This window comes from Podarcis filfolensis (assembly GCF_964270895.1).
Source record: "Podarcis filfolensis genome assembly, chromosome: 10".
Lineage (NCBI taxonomy): Eukaryota > Metazoa > Chordata > Lepidosauria > Squamata > Lacertidae > Podarcis > Podarcis filfolensis.
In genome coordinates this window covers 20,355,365-20,382,967 of record NC_139612.1, presented here as the reverse complement: position 1 = coordinate 20,382,967, position 27,603 = coordinate 20,355,365, and the positions used below count along the sequence as shown (strand labels likewise).

The 27,603-nt window shown below is 41.3% G+C and overlaps 1 protein-coding gene across 1 annotated transcript in view; it reads left to right on the top strand.

Moving 5' to 3' along the window:
* Positions 1–22,365, top strand: part of CPED1 (cadherin like and PC-esterase domain containing 1) — a gene marked incomplete at its 5' end in the record, with an annotated part of 120,704 nt that extends 98,339 nt beyond the window's left edge. Inside the window, 7 exons of the mRNA XM_083574429.1 lie at positions 983–1,100; positions 2,263–2,399; positions 12,323–12,543; positions 14,596–14,697; positions 16,270–16,357; positions 18,042–18,188; positions 21,245–22,365. Of these exons, the coding sequence (XP_083430555.1) occupies positions 983–1,100; positions 2,263–2,399; positions 12,323–12,543; positions 14,596–14,697; positions 16,270–16,357; positions 18,042–18,188; positions 21,245–21,472 (1,041 nt within the window). The 3' untranslated portion in view covers positions 21,473–22,365. The remainder of the gene's footprint in view (positions 1–982; positions 1,101–2,262; positions 2,400–12,322; positions 12,544–14,595; positions 14,698–16,269; positions 16,358–18,041; positions 18,189–21,244) is intronic.
* Between the last annotated feature and the right edge of the window lie 5,238 nt (positions 22,366–27,603).

The following is a 27,603-nucleotide window of genomic DNA, read 5'->3' as shown; positions in this document are numbered from 1 at the left end:
AACTGCCCTGTGACCCTCAGATGCAGAGCTGTATAGAAATTTAAAACAAAACAAAACACTATCATCCTTCAAAATGCACACTCCTCTGAATTTTGCAATACAGCTATCTAGCCAAGTAACATGTACAAAAGTGCATAAACTGTGGTAAAGAATCCTTAGAAATGCATATATCCGTGAAAAGGACATACAAAAAATGTATTATTTTAGGGGAAAATTGCTTTGCAAAATTGGTATATTAGGCAAAGTTGCAAACCACCATGTGTAAAAAGGTAAATGGACCCCTGACCATTAGGTCCAGTCGTGGCTGACTCTGGGGTTGCGGTGCTCATCTAGCTTTATTGGCCGAGGGAGATGGCGTACAGCTTTCGGGTCATGTGGCCAGCATGACTAAGCCACTTCTGGCGAACCAGAGCAGCGCACAGAAACACCGTTTACCTTCCCACCGGAGCAGTACCTATTTATCTACTTGCACTTTGATGTGCTTTCGAACTGCTAGGTGGGCAAGAGCAGGGACTGAGCAACGGGAGCTCACCCCATCGCAGGGATTCAAACCACCGACCTTCTGATCGGCAAGTCCTAGGCTCTATGGTTTAACCCACAGCGCCACAAATTGATGCAGATAACATGACGAATTTTCATGATAACTTTTCTTTTTTTAATTGCAAACTGATGTGGAAATGTGGAAAACTGATCTTAAGATTCTGAAAACAAGAAGCTGAATGAAACTACGACTGAGAGATTTGTGCATCCCCAGAAGAAGAAAAAGTCAATATTTGCAGAGTTGGGATTGTGCATGTTTGATTTTTGGTTATGTTTCAGAGCCAGCTAAGTCTGACAGCAGGAACCAGGAAAGAACAGCTTCCCTTGCAACATTCTCTTAACTGGGGAGTTCTTAATGCTGTATTGTCCAATGTATTTTATATGTGATATTACAAAATAATGGCTGGGTGTTAACAAATCGTACCTGCACATTTTAATACAGGATTGTGGCACACTCATTCATCCTGAAGAACCCTGTGGCTTGCAGCCTCTCTCTGCTGACTACTTGTCAGCCATTTCAGAGCCGCAGTTGAAAACATGTGAAACGGGAGACACAAAAGGTTTGTTCCTGATATATTTCATACAGGTTCAGAAAGGCATCCTGTTCCCACTAGAATGCAGGTTATTTTGCTACAGGGAGCCACATTAAGTGAAAAAGATCAAGGATGAACCATGAACTCTGAATGCTGATGACACAGCTAGGTTAGGTCAGAACTCTGTGTGCTTCTTGAGAAACAAATGTCTGTTGGCTATATAACAATATTTTAATATTGCTAAAAAGTGCACAATTCCTTACTACTACTAGATATTCCTATACCCATTATTATCAAGAAATAAGCTCCCTTGACCACAATGGGTTTTAGCTCCTGAGTCAACATCCATAGGATACTGATGGAAATGAGCTGGTGAAAAAGACTTTTAAAATAGTATTAAAGGAGAGAAAACTCTCCTTTCATGGTGGCAGCTTAAGATGGGCAAAGCTTTATACAGAATGAGGAAGGCTTTTCCTTAGCTACTACAGTGCAAAGCCCTAATCTCCTAAGGAACCAGGAGAGGCAAGTGTTGAGAGCATGAACTTTATTCAACACCTCTCTAGTGTTGTATAAATTAATTATAAAAATTATAACTTTGCAATGTTTAGAGAAGGGATTGAAAATCCGTGATTGAGCTCAAGCCTTGCATGGGCAAGTTCTCAGGTTCAGTCGTTGGTATCTCTAGTTGAAAGGATCAGGTAGCAGGTGATATGAAAAACCTAGGCCTGTTTCCCAAACTTGGGTCTCCAGCTGTTTTTGGACTACAACTCCCATCATCCCTAGCTAGCAGGACCAGTGGTCAGGGATGATGGGAAACCTTGGTCCAGATGGACAAATGATCTGACCTGGTATAAAGTAGGTTCAAATTCCCACTGGGTGACCCCTGGGGCAGTCACCACCTTTGAGCCTAACCTAACCCACAGGGCTGTTGTGAAGAGAAAATGGGGTGGGGGGTATTCTACACAGCCTTGAGCTCCTGGGAGGAAAGGCAAATACAGAAATAAGATTCTTGCGTTATTCTGCCAAGCTTAAAGCTTGTCACACTGAGGTCTTGTCTGACAGTCAGTGACCAGGCGGTGGAAAGAAATCTGGTCCTAGTCACAGACGCCTCCTCTTAGTAACAGCAAATACAAGTGTGTTTAACAAAAGCCCAGATGAAAACAAAAGTGTGGTTATGTTCTGTTTTTAGGACAATGGATTGTGCCCTGTCTGAGTTGTTCTGACAACAGAACCTGTGATTGGAGGCAGATAACATGGCAGCCGCACGATTGTCAATATCCCATTGTGAACAAGCCAGAGCTCCAACAATGTGTAAAAAACAAAAAGGTAGGTTGTAAATTTGGAACAGGAAAGCTGAAAAGGGATTCAGTTTATCTCAGCACTGAATACATTGCCCTGACATTCTTCGGCATAAGTTTGCACATGAATATACTCTGTTATTAATATATTAAAGTAGCCTTGATTTACTTCAGAATTATCTCCCTGTGACCGTTGCGCTTCCATTTCTAATTGGCCTTGACTTGACAGTATTCAGGCATTGAATGAAATACAGTGGTACCTCAGGTTACAGACGCTTCGGGTTACAGACGCATCAGGTTACAGACGCTTCAGGTTACAGACTCTGCTAACCAAGAAATAGTACCTCGGGTTAAGAAATTTGCTTCAGGATGAGAACAGAAATCGCGCGGCAGCAGCGGGAGGTCCCCATTAGCTAAAGTGGTACCTCAGGTTAAGAACAGTTTCAGGTTGAGAACGGACCTCCAGAACGAATTAAGTTCTTAACCCAAGGTACCACTGTAGGTCCCAGTTACACATTAAGATGTGACATGTTTCAGACAAAGACTAAAACACAACGTACAGTGATACCTTGGTTCTCAAACTTAATCCGTTCTGGAAGTCCGTTCCAAAACCAAAGCATTCCAAAACCAAGGCATGCTTTCCCATAGAAAGTAAGGCAAAATGGATTAATCTATTCCAGACTTTTATAAGTAACCCCTAAAACAGCAATTTAACATGAATTTTACTATCTAACAAAACCATTGATCCATAAAATGGAAGCAATAAACAATGTACTGCAGTCACGCAATCAAGCAATCAATAGCTGAACTGGGTTCCACACAGTCACACACAAAAAGAGCCGCAAAAAACAAAAACACAAAATAAATAGCAAAAACAGACAGACCTCAGTGTAACACTCAAAACGGAAGTGAGGCACTCAAATCGGAAGCGTAACACTCAAAATGGAGCATGTTCAGCTTCTGGAAAAAGTTCATAAACACTTACTTCCGGGTTTGCAGTGTTTGGGTTCCAGGTTGTTTGAGTACCAAGGTGTTTGAGAACCAAGGTACCACTGTATTATGGTTGGAGAATAGACACACTTTGCATGCACTCTGTTTCTTTGCTGAGTATCTAATGCATGGCATTGCTTCTGCCTAATAATCTTAACAAATCTTCTTTCACATTCTTGTGCAGGTCTCAGGCGGACCTCACTAGACTGACTTTTCTTGTAGTGAACATTCTAAGATGGTTGCTTGGAAATGCAATTCTTAATAGGCATGGCTTGACTGTCTAACATTTGACAGAGATCTGTGGCTCAGGTACAATAGCCGGTGGCACAAGTTTTACAAGTAAGTAAAAAAAAAAAAGTACGGATTTTGCTATATGTTATCCAAATTAAGGAACACTTATTACAGTTAAGCACACTTAAACCCAGCTGTAGGAAAAGGAGCTTTTCTTAAGGAAAGCTGGTTGTGGAGCCTCTCCCGGGACCCTGCAGGATCACTTGCTGAGGAGAGAAAAAAATATTCCTAAAGGAATCCCACTTACAAAGCACCCTATTAGTGCACAGCCCTACACAAACTTCCAGGCTTGCAAGTGGATTCCAGGATTGCAAACATATTTTTTTTCTGGAGGCAAATATAACATGGAAATTAGCACTAAACTTGCACGTTATTCCGCTAGATTTCTAGAAGTGGCTTTTACGTCACGTGAAAGCTGGAACATAACACACAAATTAACACACAAACTTATGCTGTCCAATGAATGCTTGGTCCAATGGGAGCCATTAAATGTGTCCAGGGACTCAGCTATACAGCTGCAAATAAAACATTTTAAATGCGTTGTAAAGCGCGATATACAAATGTGACACTAGATGGTGAGAGTGAGCTATGCCAAATTCAACGTATTTTTCAAAACTTTTTTTTAAAAGCATTTTCACAGCGGTTTTTTAATATGTGTGTAGATTCCGCCCAGGAGTGGAGTTTCAGTCTATCTCTAATAGGTGCTATTGCCTTCATCAGAACCACTTCCCTTCCGCATTTCCATGCATGTGACCTTGTGCTTGAATTATTTCTGTCAGTACTAACTCAAGATCACCTGTGGTGAAATGAAAGCCACGGATTGGCTGAGACATGAAAAGGGGGAATATATAAATTCCCCAAAGCATTTTTTTAAAAGAGGGTCTATATAGATTAATGGTGTGTTAGCAAAGTTAATCAGTCATATGTGGAGACTGAAAGGAATTCCGGGTTGAGAAGTTCTTTACTCACTTCCTTTCATATTATATGCAGCAATTTGTCTTTGACGCCCTTATTAACGCAAACTATGTGAAGGCTATATTACATTTGTTAAATTGTATCCATTTGGGAAATGACATGAGCTTAACAGTGTTGGGAGGGGGGGGAATGTGAAAACCAAATAAAAATGGTTTAATTAGTTTTACATCTGTGTCACAAAACCTCATATAAGTTTATGGTTAATTAACTTTTACCGTAATAGTTCAGTGATGTGCTGAAGCATAAAACTTTAATTATTGTACACGTCAACTTTTCAGAAAAAGTTGAAGTGAGGAACAGGTCGTGAATAATAAGTAGTTGTTCAGATAACTAGGTATACCTAATTGCACAATTACATTCTAAGTGAAAGGTGATGAAGCATACATATTATTTATTATGGTAAGAAAGCAATTCACATTTTACTGCTGTAATAAAACGCCCTCAGCAATGTATTATTAAGAACACGAAATATTAAAAAGACAATATTTACTAACGGTCTTACAATACACCTGTTTAAACAGGAACTTGTATACTTTTACCTAAATGAGCATTTTGGAGTTAAAGGTGCAATCTAAAACACACTTACCTGGGAGAAAGCTTGAGCTCAGTAGGACCTACTTCTGAGTAGATGCAGTTCGATTCTGCTGTAAGTCTCTTAACTGTGCCTGATTTATGATACCTCTCTAATTAATTCCACGATTTAATCCCATTTTATAGACATAATGAGATATTTCCATGCTTGGTCCTTACAGCAAAAAGCACAGACTCCCTTCTACACTAGGCAATTGTCAAATAGTTTAAATTTTAGCTTGTGGTCATTTTCCAGCATAGCTGTCCAGTGCTTGGACAGAAAATCAGAGGTTCAATCTCTGGGTGGGACTGGGGAAAACTCGTGCCTGAAAGCTTGGCAGGCCAATCCCAGACTATGTAGACTTGGGACTCAGCTATTCAGCTGCAAAGAAACGTTTTAAGTGTGCTTTACGTGCAATATACAATGCAACACTAGATGGCGATGGCGGGCCTTATGGAAAATTAAATGTATTTTTTAAAAATGCCGCTTCTTTTTTTAAAAAAAAGCATTTTCAGAATGGTTTTTATATGTGCGTAGATTACACCTTAGTATAATTCAGTTTCCTGTCTTTCTACATAACATGGATGCTTCTAGTGACCTGTTAGCCTTGCCAGAATTAGTGGAACACAAATACCTACAAATACCTGCAGCAGGCAGGTTGATGTCATTTATATGTGGCAGATTTCCCCCCCCCCCAAGTATTTGAAAGTGGCTGATCCATTTTTTTTTTAATAATATTTTTATTCAAGAATTTTTCCATATAAGCATAACATACATAAACATACAAAGACAAAAACAAAACAAAAAAAAACATGTACCATTTCATATCCTAATTTCTTATATCTTTCTTCCCCGACTTCCTCATGCCTCCCTTTTCTGTATTCCAAATTCTTATCGATTACTCAGCAAATCTTCCCTTATTTTAATTTAGATTTAAACTAATCTTCCTTATTCTCCTTGTCTTAACCATTGCTAATAGTAACCATTTACTTTCCAGTCCAACATCATTCTAACTTTCATTAACTTTGTGATATTTCTTTAAATAGTCCTTGAATTTTTTCCATTCTTCTTGCGCTGCTTCTCTTCCCTGGTTTCGGATTCTGCTCGTCATTTCTGCCAAGCCCATGTAGTCTATCACCTTCATCTGCCATTCTTCCAGTGTGGGTAGCTCTTGCGTCTTCCAGTACTTCGCAATGAGTATTCTAGCTGCTGTTGTAGCATACATAAAGAAAGTTATATCCGTCTTTAACACCCCTTGGCCGACAATACCCAAGAGAAAGGCCTCTGGTTTCTTGGGGAAAGTATATTTAAATACCTTTTTAAGTTCATTATAGATCATTTCCCAGAATGCCTTAATCTTCGGGCAAGTCCACCAAAGATGAAAAAATGTACCTTCAGTTTCTTTACATTTCCAACATTTATTATCAGGCAAATGGTAAATCTTTGCAAGCTTGACTGGGGTTATGTACCACCTATATATCATTTTCATAATATTTTCTCTTAAGGCATTACATGCCGTAAATTTCATCCCGGTGGTCCACAACTTTTCCCAATCAGCAAACAAAATATTATGACCAATGTCCTGAGCCCATTTAATCATGGCTGATTTAACCGTTTCATCTTGTGTATTCCATTTCAGCAGCAAATTGTACATTTTTGACAAATTCTTAGTACTGGGTTCTAACAGTTCTGTCTCCAATTTTGATTTTTCCACCTGGAAGCCAATTTTACTGTCCAGTTTAAACGCTTCATTTATTTGATGATAGTGCAACCAGTCTCTCACCTTCCCTTTTAATTTCTCAAAGCTCTGCAATCTCAGTTTGTCCCCTTCCTTTTCCAAAATTTCCCAGTATCTTGGCCACTTGGACTCCATGTTTAACTTTTTAACTGCCTTAGCTTCCATTGGCGACAGCCACCTTGGAGTTTTATTTTCCAGCAAGTCTTTATATCTAACCCAAACATTTAATAGTGCTTTTCTGACAATATGATTTTTAAAACTTTTGTGTGCTTTAACCTTGTCATACCACAAATATGCATGCCACCCAAAAATATTTTTAAAACCTTCCAAATCCAAAATGTCTGTGTTTTCAAGAAGCAGCCATTCTTTCATCCAGCAGAAAGCTGCCGCTTCATAGTACAATTTAAAGTCTGGCAGGGCAAACCCCCCTCTTTCCTTTGAATCCGTTAATATCTTAAATTTAATTCTGGGCTTTTTGCCCTGCCAGACAAATTTAGATATATCTTTTTGCCACTTCTTGAAACAATCCATTTTGTCCATTATTTGCAGTGCTTGGAACAAAAACAACATTCTTGGCAATACATTCATTTTTATAACTGCAATTCGGCCTAACAAGGAAAGCTTTAAATTAGACCAAATCTCCAAATCTTTTTTCACTTCTCTCCAAGTTTTTTCATAATTATCTTTAAACAAATTCACATTTTTAGCTGTCATATTTATACCCAAATATTTCACTTTTTTAACCACAGTCAACCCTGTCTCGTTCTGAAACCTTTCTTTTTCTATCTGTGTCAAATTTTTCTCCAAAACCTTTGTCTTTGACTTATTCAATTTAAATCCTGCCATTTGACCAAACTCTTGAATTATTTCCAAAACTCTTTTCGTGCTAGCTTCTGGCTCTTGCAATGTAAGTACTAAATCATCTGCAAATGCTCTCAATTTATATTGTTTAGCTCCGACCTGAATCCCTTTAACCAACTGGTCCCTCCTAATCATATTAAGCAAAACCTCCAGGACCGATATAAAAAGTAGTGGGGAGATAGGGCACCCCTGACGTGTCCCTTTTTCAATCTTGAACTCTTCTGTGACCACATTATTTACAATGAGTTTCGCTTTCTGTTCAGAGTATATTGCACCTATACCATTCTCAAACCCTTGGCCTACCCCCATCCCCCGGAGGTTCTTCAACATAAAACTCCAAGAAATGTTGTCAAAGGCTTTCTCGGCATCCACAAATATCAAAACAGCCTTAGTGTTTATATTCACTTCCAGCTTTTCCAAAATGTCAATTATATTCCTTACATTGTTCGACAAATGCCTTTTTGGGAGAAAGCCCGCTTGGTCCCCATGAATCTCCTCCATCAAAACTCTTTTCAGTCTCTTTGCTAAAATATCAGCAAAGATTTTGTAATCCACATTCAATAACGAGATGGGTCGGTAGTTTTTAAGTTGAGTCTTTTCAGTCTCTGTCTTTGGTATAAGTGTGATATAGGCCTCACTCCACGTATCAGGTGCCCTTTTCCCCTCCATAATCTCATTACAGACTTCCTTCAAGGGCTGTATCAGTCCTTCCTTCAAAACTTTATAATATTTAGAAGTCAGTCCATCCGGCCCGGGGGATTTGCCCAGCGTCATGCCTTGAATGGCATCTTCTATTTCTTGTGCTGATATCTCCTGATTCAAAATTGCTTTACTTTCCTGCGAAACCTTTTTCAGCCCGTTTTTCTCGAGGAATTGTTGTATATCCATTTCATTCTGCGGCCCTTGTGTGTAAAGTTGTCTAAAGTAGTTCTGAAAACAGTTCCTAATTTCCACTGGGTTGCTTATATTCTTTCCTTCCACCTCTATATTTGTCACCGTGTTGAGTTTTTGTCTCTTCTTTATTTGCCAAGCCAATAACTTACCACATTTGTCAGCAGATTCAAAGGTCTTTTGTCTCATTTGTTTAATTTTCCACTCTAATTCCTGATTCATCAATTCCATATATTGTGTTTGATGGAATTTAATTTCTCTTAAAATCTCTTGGGATTTTGGCTTCGATCTTAATTGTTTTTCCCCTTCTTTTATCTTTTCCAAAATTCTCTCCTTCTTCTCATTTTGCTTTCTTTTCTTTAAGGTATTTTGCTGAATCAAGAACCCTCTCATCACGGCTTTGCTTGCGTCCCATACTATTCTTTTTTCTACTTTAGACCTTAAGTTGATTTCAAAGTAGTCTTTCAAAGTTTTTTGGGCCTTCTTGCAGATCTCCTCATCTCTGAATAAGGTGTCATTCATTCTCCATCTGAAGGAACCAGTTGTTGTTTGCCTCATCACCATCTTTACAGCATTGTGGTCGGAGAAAGTTTTTGGGCAGATTTCTACTTTTTTTATGTTCGGCGCCATACTGCTAGTCACCCAAATTTGGTCAATCCTTGTCCATGTCATTTTGGCTTCAGAAAAGAAGGTTCCCTCTCTTTCTAATGGGTGTTTTGTTCTCCAAATATCAATCAAGTCCATATTGTCAGTCATTTCAAAAAAAGTCTTTGGTAGTCTTCCATCTTTTGTTATTACCTGTCTTTGTGCTTTGTCCATATTTGTTGAAACTACTCCATTCATATCTCCCATCAAAATTAAGTTGTAATCCATATGGTCCATCAAGATTTCATGCAACTTCTTAAAAAATTCAGCTTTCCCTTCATTTGGTGCGTAGATTCCCACTATCAAATACTTCTCTCCTTGGGATTGAATTTCAATTGCCAAATATCTTCCTTGATCATCTTTAAAAATTTGTTTCGGTTGCAATTTTTCTTTTGCATAGATCACCACTCCTCTCTTTTTTACTCTGTCTGAGGATATAAATTCCTGTCCCAGTCTTTTATTTATTAGTAATTTTCTATGTGCTCTTGTCACATGAGTCTCTTGTAGACAAATCAAGTCCAGTTGGTCTTTCTTTAAGGCATGAAATATATTTTTTCTCTTCCTAGGAATGTTCAAACCGTTACAATTCCAGGTTAGAAGTTGCAGAGCCATGATGGGATTATTTACTCCTTCCTCCTACAGCTCCCTGTTTTTGTTCCTCGTCTGTCGGTGGTGCCGTGTTCGTGTCCAGTGACGGATGCCCTTGTCCTGGAAATGTCTCTTTCTGTAGGTCTTCTTCGTGTTCTCCCAGGAACTTGTCTTTATCACTTACAGTCTTTATTCTTCTCTTCTTTCCCTTGTATTTAAAAGACAAGCCTTGGGGAAATTCCCACCTGAATGGTATGTAGTTCCTCTTCAGCAATATCACCAGGTCCTTATAATGTCCTCTTGCGTCCAAGATACTCTTAGGGATGTCTTTAAAGATCTCAATATAAAAATCTTCAATTCGAAGGGTTGTTTGGTAATGCAGGTTCAGTATTTTATCTCGCTCCTCCTTTGATCTTAGAGTAATAAGACAATCTCTGGGTCGATTCTTCTTCTGTCTTGTTCCCAATCTAAATGCACTTTCTATCTTAAAGTCTTCTTTCTCCAACTCCTGCTTCCAGAAATCAGAAAATTCTTTTGTCAAATAGTCCACCAAGTTGTCTCCTTCCTTTTCCGGCACAAGTCTGATCCTTAAATTCCTCTCCTTACGTTGCATATCCTGCATAGAGAGTGCCAACTCATACTCGTCCAATTTCTTGTAAACTGGTGGAAATTTTTCCTCCGCAGCAGTTGCAATTTCCTTAGCTTCCTCGGCTATCTTTCGTGTTGTAGATGAATCTTCCAATAATTTCCCAATTGCTTCTGCATTTGAGTTCACTTTGTTCCCAAGGTCAGTTATACTTTTTGTATTTAAGTCAATTTTCCCAGAGATTTCTTCAATTTTTTTATTTGTTTCAGCAACTTGTACTTTAGTTTCAGCAACTTGCAATTTAGTCTCTGCGCCTTGCTTTTTTAATTCCTCCAAAGAGTCATTTATCTTCTCCAGTACCTTAGCAAATGATTCTTCTGTAGACATTGCTTTCACTTTTGGCTTTGCAGCAACTGTAGTTCCAGAGGCTCCTATTACAGAAGCCCTTCTTTGCATGGAAGGGTCAATTTTATATTGTCTGCCAGATCTCAAGGTTGTTTCTTGTAAATCCCCTTTCTCTTTACCATCTGCCATAACAAAGTCTTTTAGTCAAGGTCATTCCCACACTTTGGAGCTATCAAACAAAAGTTCTCAGATTTTAAACTCCACTTGTTGCTGAAACAATTTGTAGGTCCTCTAGAGGGCGTAGAGTCAATTCTTTACTTCTCAAAATAATCCCATACTCTTCAAAAAAATAACAAAAGTTTTCCTAGTCCCTTCCAATTTTTCTTTTCTCTTTCAAGGGGATCCCAATCAATAGTGTCCTGTAAGTAACTTTGCAATGCAACAAAATCAATGTTTCAAGTTGGAAGTAGCCAAAGTCAATTAAAGATACTTTTTAGCCTTCTTATAGCAACAGTCCTTAGCCGGTTCCTTTTCTCCGGCAGTCCGATCCCAGGTAAAAGAGCAGCGGTACTTAATTCAATTCTTTTAAATTGGCAGGGAAACACTTTAAAATCTTCTTCCCCCCCCTCCTGCCTTCGGGGAGGGAGTTCTTTGCTTTGGTGGTGGATTTCTTAATTCCCACAAATTTCCTCTCAAGCAGTTACAGCTAGAGTGCCTTTCGCTTTGATCTTGCTACAGAACGGAAAGCAGACTTCCTTTTTAGTGCTTGTCCGTCTCGGTGCCCAATTTCTTTATTTTTAGAGTCCAATTATATTTTAGCGGTCAATCCTACTCACGGATAGTTGTTCTTTTAATCCAATTTCGCCGGAAGAAATCAGCGCTCTCCGCTAATGGCGACGCGGCTTCGCTTCGCAGGCTGGGTGAAGACGACTCTCAGCACCGCTCCAAAACCCCTCCGCTGCTCCGCAGCCTTTAAAAAGGCTATTTCGCAGCGTCGGGGGGGTGCAAAGGTGCCCGCCGAGTCTCCGGTTCACAGGCAACGCGCCTGTGATTTTTGAGGGTCCCCGCTTCGCCGTAGCTGACAGGACCCGAACCCACGAAGCAGATCTCTCCCGGAGCTCCGGGTGAGATCCGCCATTAAGCGCTGGCGCTAACCGGAAGTCCGAAAGTGGCTGATCCAGGTTGTCCACTTGTAACGGGGAACAGCTTTCCGTTGTTGGCTTCCTATGGATGTTAGTATTGGTTTGATGGTGTGATTGCATTTTGTCGCTTTAATGATTTTCTGCACACAAACGGCCCTGGAGGTTATTTATGACAACCGGTGGTGTAGAAATTCATTGACTATAAGTAAACAAATAAATAGCCTCTCGGCTGAGTAAAAGCGCTTCGATTTAAGCTGCTTTCGTTCCACAGATGCCTGCAAACTTGAGAACATGAAATGCTGCAATATGCTTTTTTTTGCCCTTAAAGGTTCTTTTCATTGGCGATTCCACCAACAGAGGGATGATGTATTACTTAATAGAAAGAGTGAACGAGACTCTCCAAGAATGGCAAAAGGCTCATGACATGAAGTTCTATCATAACGTGAACAACGGGGACACTTTTATCAGCTACTCCTATTACCCCCAGTTTTGGATTGACGTAAAGCAAAGACCAACCTTCGAAGAGGCTCTTGAGCAGCTGCTACTCAGGTATGATGGAGCGTTTGTTTCCATTTTTGACAGTGATTTACTTGATTTCCTTGCATCCAATGTCTCTATGTCAGCATTTTCTAGCCCATGGGAAGGCAATCTAAGGCCTGGGGGCTGGATCCAGCCTAATCGCCTTCTAAATCTGGCCCGCGGACGGTCCAGGAATCAGTGTGTTTTTACATAAGTAGAACGTGTGCTTTTATTTAAAATGCATCTCTGGGTTATTTGTGGGGCATTCATAATTTTTTTCAAAATATATTCCGCCCCCCCCCAAGGTCTGAGAGGCAGTGGACCGGCCCCCTGCTGAAAAAGTTTGCTGACCCCTGCTCTAGCTACAAGAGGGAAGAAATTTGTGAGAGGTTCTGAGTCTCTTGTAGATGTTTTATGCAATTCTTGTATTGATGAGAAGGAATTACTACTTGGAGTGCCAACTATAGGGGGCAGAATGGGCTTTGGTCCCCTCAATATTTGTGGACAGGTAGCTGAGACCTTTACCCAATTTTGAAGGGGCTGCCACCCCTGCCGCCAGGCAAGCATGGGCAAGCATTGGCGTATATCCGCGGGATGTTCGGAAGATCACCCTCCATGCACCCCATCCCCCACTGCCAACACAAGAGCGTTGGCAGGACACATCACATGATGCTGGGACCCCTCAATGGGGGGGGGGGGCAAGTCAGCAGCCCTTATTACTATAATGCAGAGCTTCAGTAAATGCCTCTAGGTCTACATTATTATTTTTAGTTATTGAATTTATATTCCGCCCTATACCCAGGGGTCTCAGGGCAGTTCACAGAAAAGAGCACAACATATATAATCAGAATAAAAACAACAACCCGATAACACCCTCCCCCCCAGAAAAGAGCCCCATTTTAGAAGGGCATAGAATGTACAGGGCACAGACCTACACTGGCTCCCAGTACGTTTCCAAGCACAATTCAAAGTGTTGGTGCTCACCTTTAAAGCCCTAAACGGCCTCGGTCCAGTATACCTGAAGGAGCGTCTCCACCCCCATCGTTCTGCCCGGACGCTGAGGTCCAGCGCTGAGGGCCTTTTGGCGGTTCCCTCACTGCGAGAAGTGAGGTTACAGGGAACCAGGCAGAGGGCCTTTTCGGTAATGGCACCCACCCTGTGGAACACCCACCCGCCAGATGTTAAAGAGAAAAACAACTGCCAGACTTTTAGAAGACATCTGAAGGCAGCCCTCTTTAGGGAAGCTTTTAATGTTTAACAGACCACTGTATTTTAATACTTTGTTGGAAGCCGCCCAGAGTGGCTGGGGAAACCCAGCCAGATGGGCGGGGTATAAATAATAAATTCTATTCTATTCTATTCTATTCTATTCTATTCTATTCTATTCTATTCTATTCTAATCAAATCAGCCAAAGGCCTGGTTAAAAAGGAACGTTTTTGCCTGGCGCCTAAAGGTGTATAATGAAGGCACCAGGCAAACTTCACTAAGGAGAGCATTCCACAGATGGGGAGCCACTGCAGAGAAGGCCCGTTCTCATGTTGCCACCCTCCGGACCTCTTGAGGAGGCGGCACACGAAGGAGGGCCTCAGAAGATGATCTCAGGGTCTGGGTAGGTTCATATGGAAACAGGCGGTCCTTGAGGTATTGCGGTCCTGAGCCATACATCACACTCTGCCTCTTAGTGATGTATCATCTGACACAGATTTCTTCTTCTTGCCCCCCTTCAGTAGTATTCCATGGGTATTGTGAAGAGGTCACCCTGTAACCTCCTTCGAATTCTAGTGCAATGCTGGTATCTTGGCACAATGCTGAAATTCTCTTCCTTGTGTGTGTGTGTGTGTTTGTGTGTGTGTGTGTGCTGCCTTTGCCAAATATATATCTAGATTTGTGCAAAAAGAAAACGAGAAAAAGTATAAATACTTAATATGTCTCTAATTTCTTTAAGCTTATGTAACTTTAAATGACATCAGCCGTTTGTGGCCAGGAATGGCCTGTAGGGTTGGCTGAAGTGAATGCTTGCCATCTGTTCTGATTCTGCGGCAGGGTATATTTTGCAGTTTTGGCTTTCTTCTTTATTTCAGATCACAGCCGCTAGAGAACACAGACCAGACTATATTAGTTGTCGGTGGTGTCCAATGGCTCAATTTCAACCACTTACATATTATTCAAAAAGTGCTGAAGCGGTAAGTGTCCACGCTACAGTCTTTCGTTGCTGTTCTTACACCAAACTGTAAAATAACTTCCACTTCAATTCGCATGATGACTTCTCCGTGCCTAGGAGGTTTTCTGGCAGTCATCTTCACAGAGCCCATTCTTCCAAAGGATTTCAATACCTTTTCTAGTGCTCTATGCAGTGGGGGGAGGCCATAGGAGCGGTTGCCCTGGGCGCAAAATTGTTAGGGGTGCAAAATTTCAACACCCCGTGCTGCCTCAATACAACTGTGTGCTTCAGTTGAAAATGGGTTTCTACATGTGAACCGGGAAGTGACCTCTTCTAGGGTTGCCATATTTCAAACAGTGAAAATCTGGTGAGAAAAGCTCCTTTTTTGCCCAAAGTTGTTGAACGTTGCTGCAGGCTGCAGTATTTCTGGGAAAATCAGGACATATGCCAACCTTCCCTCTCCAGACAACAGAACAACTCTTCTTTTATTAGCTCTAGGGCTGCGATCTGCTGGGTGATGGGGATGCCGTTAGACAGTGGAATGTGCATACGTACCCCCTTCATGTGGCCCCGGGCACTGGCAACCCATGCTATGTCACTGTCTCCATCTCTGTCCTCTTGCAACCTTCATTTTTAGCCTGTGAATTATGGAATGACATGCATTTCTTTTGTATTAGGGCATTTTGTTTTTTTAAAAAAATATTTTTATTAGACAATTTCAACAGAACAAATTATCAATCCAAATAATCAATTACATTATTTTCCACCTTTTAATCCCCCTCCCCATCCCTCCCTCTCCCCCTCACCAAAGACTTCCCTCAGCTCACCTCTCTGATTTGTTTGCACAGATTATTCTCTGCATGTTAAAGTTTGTACATATCATTACCTTATCTGTCATATATTCTATCATTTTGTTGTTTTTTTAAATAGCTTGTAAAAGGTTCCCAATCTGCCTTGAAGTTACGACTGTCCTCCTCACGTAGTTTATGTGTCAACTTTGCCAACTCTGCATAACTCATCAGTTTTTTGTATTAGGGCATGTTTTCATTTGTCAGTGCTTTGCTACTATTGTAAGCCATTTTGAGCTCACTTTGGTTGCTGGGAAGGTGTCACACAAATACCTACTCACAAAAGGTGAGTCACAAAAAACCTACTCACCAAAATGAGCTACAATTCACTGACAAAACATGATCCGGAATGTATCGTGGGGATAGCCAAGGGCTCGCAAACTCTGTGCTACACTTTTGATAGCTCATATCCTCAGTATCAAACTGGCTGCTCCCAGAAAAAAAACAAAAAACCCCCATCATTTTATCTGATTCTGCATTGTATGGGACAGTATATGAAATGGAGACAAAAGTAAGAGGTGTTTATGGTGTTTATGGAGACTAAAGTAAGAGGTATTTAGGGAAGCTTTTAATGTTTAATAGACTATTGTATTTTAATATTCTGTTGGAAGCCGCCCAGAGTGGCTGGGGAAACCCAGCCAGATGGGCGGTGTATAAATAAATTATTATTATTATTATTATTATTGTACATCAGTTTTATATATCTGTAAATAAAACGTGTGTGTTTTATTTCATTTGATACACAGGGCGAATCTGTCAAATATCCTGGTAGTGATAAAATCCCTGGGAATGGGCTTTCACCTGCCAGTGGATGGAGTGCATTTCTTGTCACCAGTAGGTTACATTTTTTCTCTGTTAGGATGGTTTTGCAATTTTATTTGGTTTGACCCATTGCTCCTCAGAAATATGGTGGGGCATGTTCCTGTCGAGCGCAGCTGCTTTGCCCATACAACATTATATTTTGCCAGGTTATGTGATGTGCCTCATCCTAAACACATAGAATCGTAGAACTGTAGAGTTGGAAGGGACCATGATGGTCATCTAGTCCAACCCCCTGCAAATGCAAGAATCTTTTGGCCCAATGTGGGGCTTGAACCCACAACCTTGAGATTAAGAGTCTCCTGCTCTACTTACTGAGCTAGATGGTGCTGCATGTTTTGGTATTACTAATACAGCGGTACCTTGGTTGTCAGACGGCTTGGCTCTTGAACAAATTGGCTCCCAAACACTGCAAACCTGGACGTGAGTGTTCCTGCAGCCAATCGGAAGCCGTGCCTTGGTTTTCGAATGGTTTCGGGAGTAGAAAGGACTCCCGGAACGGATTAAGTTCGACAACCACGGTACCACTGTACCTTTATTTTATTTTATTTATTTTTAACTGTATCTTATATCTTTACTGTTTTAAAATAGATAAATTTATGCCAGGAAAGCAAACAAACCAACAGACAAACATACAATCAAATAAACAAACTATAAATTGACAAACAGACAGCAGCAGCACTGTACCTTAATTTTAACGAGGCTCCCTAAATTGGCTTTAAATCCAAACACTTGGCCAGAAGGAGTTAATGTTTGGCCTGGTTTGGAAGCCCTTTCCCTTAAATCCTGATGAGCAACCTCTCTATGAATATTCAGTGATTAAAGAAATGTACTTTGCACCTGCCTAGAGGCCCATTCATATTTTCTGACATCAAGTGTTTCAGAGTTGAGCCTTGGCATTGAAAACAGGTTCTAGGGATAGTTCGTATCCACAATTTAAGCCCCTTCATCCATTCTGTCAACCACCAAAATAAAAACATGTTTATACAGTACCATACAATTATTGTCATCTATGGCTTTCAGGCTATGTACCATCTATGCATTTGTTACTGTAGAACAGCTTTACATACCAAATGTATTAAATCTATTCTCCCAGAGCTTTGGCTAATTAAACAGACTTTGGCCTTTTAAACTGCTGGGGGTGGGCAAGGCTTTTGTTTGTTACTATGGTATGTATTTTTGTGTTTTTATGTTGTAAACCACCCTGTGATCATCGGATGAAGAAATCAATCAAATAAATAAAATATAAAAATAAATAAAATAAAAATCAACCAAATAAATAACATAATAAAATAATAAATATAAAAAATTGGGAAAATTGTTTAAATGGATGCAATGTGGTGTGGTAGAATTCTGTTTCTCTTCCCAAACTACCACACTGGAGCACAGCACTTTTTGCACCTTCTCATTTGTGCACATCTGTAAGTTTGGGGTTCAGTTATTTAAAAAGGTGTAACATCTAAGGGACACAATATTTCCCCCTCTGTTCCTCCCTCTCTTTTGAAGAAATACATGTTTGAGCTTAACTATTTGCTGGGGGAAACACTGATCAAATAACTCAAGAATTAAGGTTATGTTTTCTCCAGCCCAACGCCTGTACATAATATCCATATGCTTACTGTCCCAATGAAAGCATGTCTTGATTTAACCAAAAGCTGGATAAATGAGATAATATGAGATGACTTGATTTCAATTGCAGGCCGAAGTGCGAGGTCTGTGGAAGGAAAACCAAGCAATTTTGAACACTGCAAAGCAATATGGCTATGAAGTGGTTGATACTTTTATTATTACTATGGGACGGTACAAGGAGTTTTTGCAAGGGAAGTGCGGGTGCCATTTTCACGAGGTAATCACTTGTCATTTAATCCTTGACGCGAGCCAAGGGTGCCCATGCCAAAGCAAGATTAGGGAGCAATAATGGGGGGGGGGGCTAAACAAGGCCAAAACATTACAATGGTACTCGGGTTAAGTACTTAATTCGTTCCGGAGGTCTGCTCTTAACCTGAAATTGTTCTTAACCTGAAGCACCACTTTAGCTAATGGGGCCTCCTGCTGCCGCTGAACTGCCGCCATGTGATTTCTGTTCTCATCCTGGAGCAAAGTTCTTAACCCGAGGTAATATTTCTGGGTTAGCGGAGTCTGTAACCTGAAGCGTATGTAACCTGAAGCGACTGTAACCCGAGGTACCACTGTATTGTGAATAGAGCATTTCTAGTTTGCCATGGCCTTCGGACGTCCCAATTCCTGTCTGAACTCTAAGCTGCTTTTGTGGATCCCGCTAGCAATCTGGGATCATGGCCACTGGCTTTGCCCCACCCTGCACCCCAACTGGGGCAGATGTTTTTCAGCACCCATCCAAGAGCCACATGGTTCCTTCCTGCCCCCTGCTGGGACGGTGGTGCCGAGGGGCCTTGAGATAATTAGAGGGCTATATTTTATCAAGTGAGAGATTTACCTAGACAGCATCTTAAAAAGCAGAAACATCACCTTGCCAACAAAGGTCCGTATAGTTAAAGCTATGGTTTTCCCAGTAGTGATGTATGGAAGTGAGAGCTGGACCATAAAGAAGGCTGATCGCTGAAGAATTGATGCTTTTGAATTATGGTGCTGGAGGAGACTCTTGAGAGTCCCATGGACTGCAAGAAGATCAAACCTATCCATTCTGAAGGAAATCAGCCCTGAGTGCTCACTGGAAGGACAGATCCTGAAGCTGAGGCTCCAATACTTTGGCCACCTCATGAGAAGAGAAGACTACCTGGAAAAGACCCTGATGTTGGGAAAGATGGAGGGTACAAGGAGAAGGGGACGACAGAGGACGAGATGGTTGGACAGTGTTCTCAAAGCTACCAGCATGAGTTTGACCAAACTGCGGGAGGCAGTGGAAGACAGGAGTGCCTGGCGTGCTCTGGTCCATGGGGTCACGAAGAGTTGGACACAACTAAATGACTAAACAACAACAACATTTTGTCAAGCTTTGGTGCAAAGATTTGCAATGCAAGCACACCGAGGCAACCCACACTAGGGCTTCAGACGTTATGCTGCATCCCTGAATGCACTTACTAGTAAGCCCCGTTGGCTTTCACATGAGCAAACATGCTGGTAGCTTCGAAAACACTGTCCAACCATCTCGTCCTCTGTTGTCCCCTTCTCCTTGTGCCCTCCATCTTTCCCAACATCAGGGTCTTTTTCAGGGAGTCTTCTCTTCTCATGAGGTGGCCAAAGTATTGGAGCCTCAGCTTCAGGATCTGTCCTTCCAGTGAGCACTCAGGCCTGATTTCCTTCAGAATGGATAGGTTTGATCTTCTTGCAGTCCATGGGACTCTCAAGAGTCTCCTCCAGCACCATAATTCAAAAGCATCAATTCTTTGGCGATCAGCCTTCTTTATGGTCCAGCTCTCACTTCCATACATCACTACTGGGAAAACTGCCACTACTGGGAAAACTGCCATTTAGCCCATCTAAAAGACATGGAAAGTACCTTCAACAATTAAGGCTGATCCCCTGATATTTTTGAGGAATGCCTTTCCATCTGCGCAAGTTAGAATACCCACTGCCAGCTGATCGCCTCTATCCTGCTAAGCCCCATGTTGTCATCCCCAAAAGCTGCTCCTGAGAGTTTGGGGGCCCTCTGGAACAGTATGGGAGAAAGCAGGGGGCTGCTTTGAAAATCTGGACACAAAATTTTGAGCTTGAGGCAAAGCTGTTGAAATTCGCCAAAATCTACACTTCCAACATGGGCTGCCATACGTTTGGGTTTTACCGGACATTTCAGCGATTTCTGCCAGGATGCTGTTTATGAGGGCCGAATACCAGCTATGTCTGGGAAATGTAGATTGGACCCTGATTTGTGCTAGTGGAAGCCCTTTTTTGCTGAGGCAAGAGTCTCCATTGGATACAAACCTCAGAGTTAATATATCATGGAACCACTCTGCTTCTTAGAGGAGCCTCAATGGGATAGCACTTCAAAGCACATCAACATATTGTTTTGTCTGGAGCTGATGTGCTGAAATGAAAGGAAGAGGAGAAGCAGCTGCGTCAGCTGGTTTGGTTTCAGGTGCTTGACTTCAACCAGAATGATCCCTACTGTGAAAAGCAGGACGGTGCACTCGGAGATTATCAGTCATGGAGCATTTCAAAATGAAACAGTTGAAGAATTAGAGGAGGCAAGTCAATCTGCAGTCACGTCAAAATGCTCAAGTTGCTCAGAAGTGAAAAGCGATAGCGGCAGCAGGTCTCTGAGCCCTGAAGCTCAAGCAGGGCTACTTGACAACACGGGCGATGACGTTCCATGCTTCAAAATTATCACGAACCGTTTTGTAGATGGCGGCGCATGCAGACGCTGCGGCTGAGAGCTCCCTGGAGGGGAGTCAGGGTTTGTTAGGACAAATTATTTATAGCCGATATGAAATGCTGTTGTATAGGGACAGAAGTAGCAGAAACGCAGTATAAGGAGTCTCTATAGGAGTATATTGTGTTTTAAAATGGGGTTTCAGAGTTTGAGTCCCCAAAAATAGGGGGTGTCTTATACATGGGGGCGTCTGATACATGGAAAAGTATGGTAATTTGGAGATGCATCAGAGTAGGGAATTTAGCAATCCTCTCTTCATCTGGCCAGCATAGCTTGAGGACAAGACTTTAAAAGCAATCTGTTACGTACTAAGCTTGGATCCTATAACAATAGGCAGGTAGGATCCTAGAATGCAACAACTGATTGGCTTGCAGGAGAAGACCAATCAGGCTCCAGGAGGAAGTTAATCAGCCTGTTAGGTTAATCCAAAATAAAGCAGAAATAGAATCTAGCTATCCCTCCGCAATTCATCCATAGCTTAAACGGATTCTGCATTCTGTTACCCTGAAACACCCGTATGAAAGTTTCACAAGCACATTTTCTTTCTTTTTCAGGTGGTGAAATCTAAAGCTTCTGAAGGAAGCTCTCCCATGGCAATGGTGTTATCGAGGCCCTATGCTCTGGGCAAATTTTTCAACAGCCAAAGCAACCTGATGAAACTGCAAGCCTACGCCTCAAATTCTCAGTCCCCTTATCATGTGCGAGGTCCAATAAACCAGGTGTATTCAGAAATCCTCCTCAGCCGCATTTGTGCGAATGGCAGGAAGGTTCTTGGAATGTAACTTTGCTTGGCTGAAGTGCCTGGTTCCAGCCTCCTCTCTTTCCCATGTGGTGATACACAGGCCATACCAGATTTGGATATTTTTTTTTTACACACTTCTCTGAGTGGCTGAACATACCAGCATAACTCAAGACATGTGGCACTTTCCGCAAAGCCTTATAAAATCAAGATGTGTCCACACGTATCTGTGGTTTCAGAATGGGAGACAGAGAAGCACGAGAAATGGCGGTGAGGGCAAAGGGAGGGGGAGACGTTACTTGAAATATTGCCAAATGTTTAAACAGTTGTAAGCTATGTAAATGTAATGTTATATAGGATGTGATATATGTTGCTCAAGTTTAGGTACAGATTAGAATGCTATATTGCCGGTGAAACAAATCTCATTCCATTTTGAAGAGTTTTATGGCATAGCAAAATAGTAGTACAAGAATATGCACTTAAGAACAGGCAGCACATCTTCATCTATAGAACCAGATGCCCATTTCTAGCATTTGCACTTAGGTAATGATGGCAAACAGGTCCTGTAGTCCTAAGGGCCAACGCAGACACGACATGGGAGTGCCATGACTGGAGATCGTGAAATCATTTTCTTGAACAAATTACCCTGTAGGCAGGTTGCTTTAGATCTGAGCTGCAAGTTAACTTAACCTCCCTATTGCAGCACTAATTAAAATCACACACATGTCTCACAGCTGTTTTTTGAACAAGAAAATGACCTTGGGTGCTCCAATCACATCACATCTAGTTTGGCCCTAAATATGTTGTTTCGTACCTCTTGGTCCTCCTTAATTTATGAACTATTCTTGGATGTGAGACGAGAACTTCTCCAAACACCCACAAGTGTGCAGCCATGGAGAAGCCACTCGTTTTATTGGAGCTTTACAACATTTTTTTTTTAAAAGGGAGCAGAGACTTGGCATGTTTTGGATTGCACAATAGCTAATACAAGGTGTGACCAGAAAGTCTGGTGAATGGTCACAGAAATCGGACAGTGAGAAATATTCTAGCATACAATTGGCATCAGAAACCCACGAAATGCTCACAATTGTGTACAGAGATGAAGTTGCGTGGCAAGTTCCCGCCTCCCCCCAGTAAGAATAAAGACACAGGACACAGTTATTTAAGGTTAATGGGCTAAAATTGGCCACAACTTTATTGGTTACAGGTAAGAGCGGTATTGGCTTAGGCATTGGTCCTATCAGACTATCCGGCTTCAGCCTGTTTGCTTGAACACTGGAAAGGGTTAACACCAGCAGGGGGAGCCTTGCTGATGCACATCAACTAGGTACTCCTCTGGGGTCACCGATTGGGGGTGCACTTTAGGCCCTGGCCTCCATAGGCTTTGGACTAGGCAACGCCCCCCCGGAATCCTTTACCGGACTACCCTTCTATATTTGGGGGAGGTGATGGAGCTCCTCCCCCCCAACACATCTACATAACAATACCCCTACCAATGCCTAACCGCCAAAACTAAGGAGTTGTGACGATTTGCTACGGCGAGGTAGGCGGAAAACCAAATGGCCAGTGCCAATTTGCCAAGTGAAAACTGGCAAACCATTGAAGATGACCCTCCGTCTGGCAGACCGTTGACAAGCAGAACAGCGGCAAATGTCAACAGAGTTTGTGAGTTATTGATGGGGGATCGGTGCTTGTCCGTCTGAATGATGGCAGAAGAATTCCATATTCCACGTGAAATTGTTACTGAGGTTACTGAGTTGTCCCACCCTCCATATTCTCCCAATCTGGCCCCACCAGATTTATTTCTTTTTCCAAAACTGAAATCTGCACTGAAAGGGCACAGATTTTCCAACATTTCACACCTCCAAGCTGCTGTGACGAGGGATATGAAAGCAGTACGAAAAGAAGACTTCTCCAGAAGTTTCCAACGGTTCTACAAACATTGTCAATGGTGCATTGTATCAGAGAGGGCCTACTTTGAAGGCCTGTAAGATATGTTTGTTCGAATATTTCTCACTGTCCGATTTCTGTGACCATTCACCGAACTTTCCGGTCACACCTTGTAGCAAAGCTTTACCAAAGCCACCTAGTGAGTTAGTGCCTGATACCAAGTTTGGACAGAGGACTTTCTGGCTCACAGTCTGAGCCATCACAATATATCAACTCTCTGTTTTGCTTATGACTGTGACTTTTTGTGCTATGCCGGAAGTCGCTCCCAAAGGTCAGAAGCAGCATGGCAGATGCTTCCAGAACCCAAAAATTACAGGCAGAGCTTGTTGAACTGATCTTTAGATCCCTGCTATGAATCAGAAGCTCCATAGATTGCATGTGCAATTTCTCATAGAGTTCTGGAAAACCCCAAGTGGCAGCCTCCCCTCATCCGGTCAAGTGTGTGCCACCAACCATCACACCTATAAAATGAAAGGACAATTTCCACATTTCCTAGTGGATGACCTCAAAATTTGCACATATAATAAGCCCTGCCCTTATTTGCATTCTATTTGCAAGCTCAGCATTTCCCGCTCAATGTAGGCTTTAAAGAAATAAATACATATTTGTCGCAGAAATAATTCATACATTGACTACAGCGTGAAAGATGCTGCAGTAGGGCCAAAGGTATGTTTGTGGGGGGAAAGCAGGCCTGTTTTATTGTACAGTCTTAAAAATCACTACCTTTTATCTTTAGATTTCTGAATATTAATTCTGGTTGTGTTCTTTCTATTTTTTTTTCTTTTCTACATTATGTGGTTTCTTGTGACTGGGTTTTCTTGCAATGGAAGCAAAAACTTAGAGAGGGTTGCTTGTACAAAGATGTTTATATTCATAGTAATATTAAAGTGGGACTCGGGTTCCTTTTTTATGAAGGATGAATTTTGGTCGTGTTATAGTTCATGCTGGCAAATGTGCAATGCAGTTTCTGCATAATCACCATTGTATGGTTTTCCTATGCTGTAGTACATTGTGTTTAATTTTCCTCAGATGCTGCTGTTTCGAAAGCGACCCAGGCTATATTTTTATACGTATATTTTTATATGAAGTTATCACTATAGCATGAAAGCCCACTGGCATTTAATGTAATAATTAGTGTGAACCAGATATTTTCATAAGTAGTTGCTCATCAGTGATAAAAGTAAATGTGTAGAAAAGGAGTCTGATCAGTGTATTATGTGGTACAAGATTTCCATGAGATAATGTTTGTTTGTTTGATGCACATCCTGGTATGTGAAGAGATCAGAAGAAAGTATCCCTTTATTGTGTGCTGTCTTCTTCACGACCAATTATAGAATACATTGCGGTACTCAGTTTTTAAATTTCAAAATTTTCTCTAGCATAACCTTCCTCATATTTTGGACCACAGCTTCCCTCAGTCCCAGCCAGCATAACCAATGAACTCAAATGATGCAGAAGTATTTCATTGGCAATAGGTCACAATGAAGTTATGAAGTTGTGCCTTTAGTCACTAGTTCCCTGAAACTGTTCAACTAACACAGGGTTGCCATATTTCCAAAATTTCCCAGACATATATGGCATTCGGCCATCGGAAACAAGTGTCCGGGTAGAAATTGCTGAAATGTCTGAGAAAATCTATACCCATGTCGGAAGTGTAGATTTTGATGAATTCCCTTCAAAATACCTTTAAAACTTCATTATTATTTTAGATTGGGGGGGAATTGTGTCAGGATTTTCACTTTTTGAAATATGGCAATCCTAACTAACTTCTAACACTTCTTCTTGGGTAAACAACTTTTCCAAATTATCCCACAGTGAATTAGCACAATTTGGTGTGACCAAAGAGTCAATTTGCACATGGGCGAAGCAGTCGTTTCACCAAAACAGCTCACAGTTATTTCAGTGACTTCAGGGACACTTTTTTCCATAGTCAGTGGAAGCAAAAATTTAAGACATGAGCTTTGCCTCTGTGCATGTGCACCTTCTGCCTGGTTAATGGTAGCTGATATGAATTTTGCATACTTTTTGCTTGGTACAATCTGTGCCACTTTAGATGGGAATAGGGTCCTGCAAGCTTTCAAGGAAAGGTGATCCCTTCCATTCCTCGAAAAATCATTGCTGATTAGAAAGGGCTTTGTCAGTCTCAGGCCTGTGTCTAATTTTCAAAACAACTTAAGGCATTCACAGATGAAATATCTCCTCTCAATCCATTTGTCCGACTTACCAGAGGTGTGAAATCAGTAACATTACCCAAATGGGGATGAAGGAAAAATTACCCTTGAAACATGCTCCTACTTAACTCCAAACTTAGTGCTTAATTGAGAGCAAGAGAATGCTGTTCCAAGTGAAATGAAACCATTGAATCCGGTGGGGTAAACCTTAGCCAAGTCCCAACAAGCAAGGCAAAAATTAATTTCATGAATGTCTCCTACAGTGACTTGTTTGTATATTCATGGGCTTGTCAACTGTTATACCATACATTATACTTTCTTTATGAACTCACATATTCAGTATTTTCAATGGGACACCTTTTTTTTAAGAACACAGGAAAAGAGATTTATGGCACTGCTTGCTGCTATTAAGATCTGCAATTGCATACAGCGTACATTACTGTCATTGCAGAATATGTGGAGACCTGTATGTCCAATCTGAAAACTGTATACTTATGGTTGTTGTTGAATAAATAAAGCACAAATATTTTAACAGACCATCAATCGGAAACTTTTTTTAGTAATTTATTAGTGTGTCTTTTTATTTTATGATTTCCCTTAAATGTGCCTAAGGTAAAGGTAAAGGATGCCTAACAGTTAAGTCCAGTCGTGAATGACTCTGGGGTTGCGGCGCTCATCTCACTTTTCCCGGGTCATGTGGCCAGCATGACTAAGCTGCTTCTGTCGAAACCAGAGCAGCGCATGGAAACACTATTTACCTTCCTGCCGTAGTGGTACCTATTTATCTACTTGCACTTTGACATGCTTTCAAACTGCTAGGTTAGCAGGAGCTGGGACCGAGCAACGGGAGCTGATCCCGTTGCGGGGATTCGAACCGCCGACCTTCCAATCAGCAAGCCCAAGAGGCCCAGTGGTTTAGACCACAGCGCCACCCGCATCCTTTAAATGCACGTACTCCTTCCTTAATACAAGCTTCAGCTCCAGACAACGATAAGCATGAGTGACCTCTTGTCTCTAATACCTTTCTATTTCAGACATTACAACACTGGACTGACAAATTATTTGGGGCAGCAATTTTCATGGATGATAAAAAGGAAAATAACAACAACAGAGCCAATACTTTAAAAGAAGCGCCTGCAGACTGCAATCCTGTATACACCTTCATAGGATGAAGTTCTAGTTAACAATGGGACTTAGTTTTAAGTAGAAATGCATTGGATTTCACTGGCCCGCACTGCAGACGTTTAATACTTAAGATGAATCAAAGCTCTTCATTTTGAAGTTAATTAGATGACAACCGTGGAGGTCACTACTGAATTACCCTTGCAATCATCCAGGCCTGTATTGAGCACTTCCAGTGTAAAATAACAGTGGCAAAAGACACAGCTTTGCCAATGTTATGTCTAATTGTTATTATTATTTCCAAAACATCGGAATATCAGCCAAAATGAAGCAAATTTGCTAACGTTTGCCAAAGGAAAAGCATCAGTGAAAAACTGCACAGCTGATCAAGTGATCGATGCCGTCATGAATATAGGTAGACCTCAACAAATTCTGTGGGGTGCTATTGCTGACGTTTGAGTTCCGGTTATGTGGTTTGATTTTGTAGCTTCCACATTACGAATTTCATCTTCCATTGTTCCTTAGTTTGCGTCAGGACTCAAGTCCTATATTGAATGCCGGAAATATCTGAAGTAATAAGAAATGTCTCTAGGTCTTAGGAGGGTGTGATTCCATTGCTACTAAATTACCATAGACAGGCTATGTATTTCTTGGCTTAGTAACTAGAGCAGTGTTTCTCAAACTTGGATCTCCAGCTGTTTTGGACTACAACTCCCATCATCCCTAGCTAGCAAGACCAGGGGACAAGGATGATGGGAACTTTAGTCTGAAAATAGCTGGAGACCCAAGTTTGAGAAACACTGATCTAGAGCTTCCAGCCAGGTTCACAGCTGACATCTTTCTTTAGAAACTATTTTTGTTTATAAGCCTCCCTTTTAGTTGTGCTTTGTTGGAGACATACTGTCCAGTTCAACCCTAAGCAGAACCAATA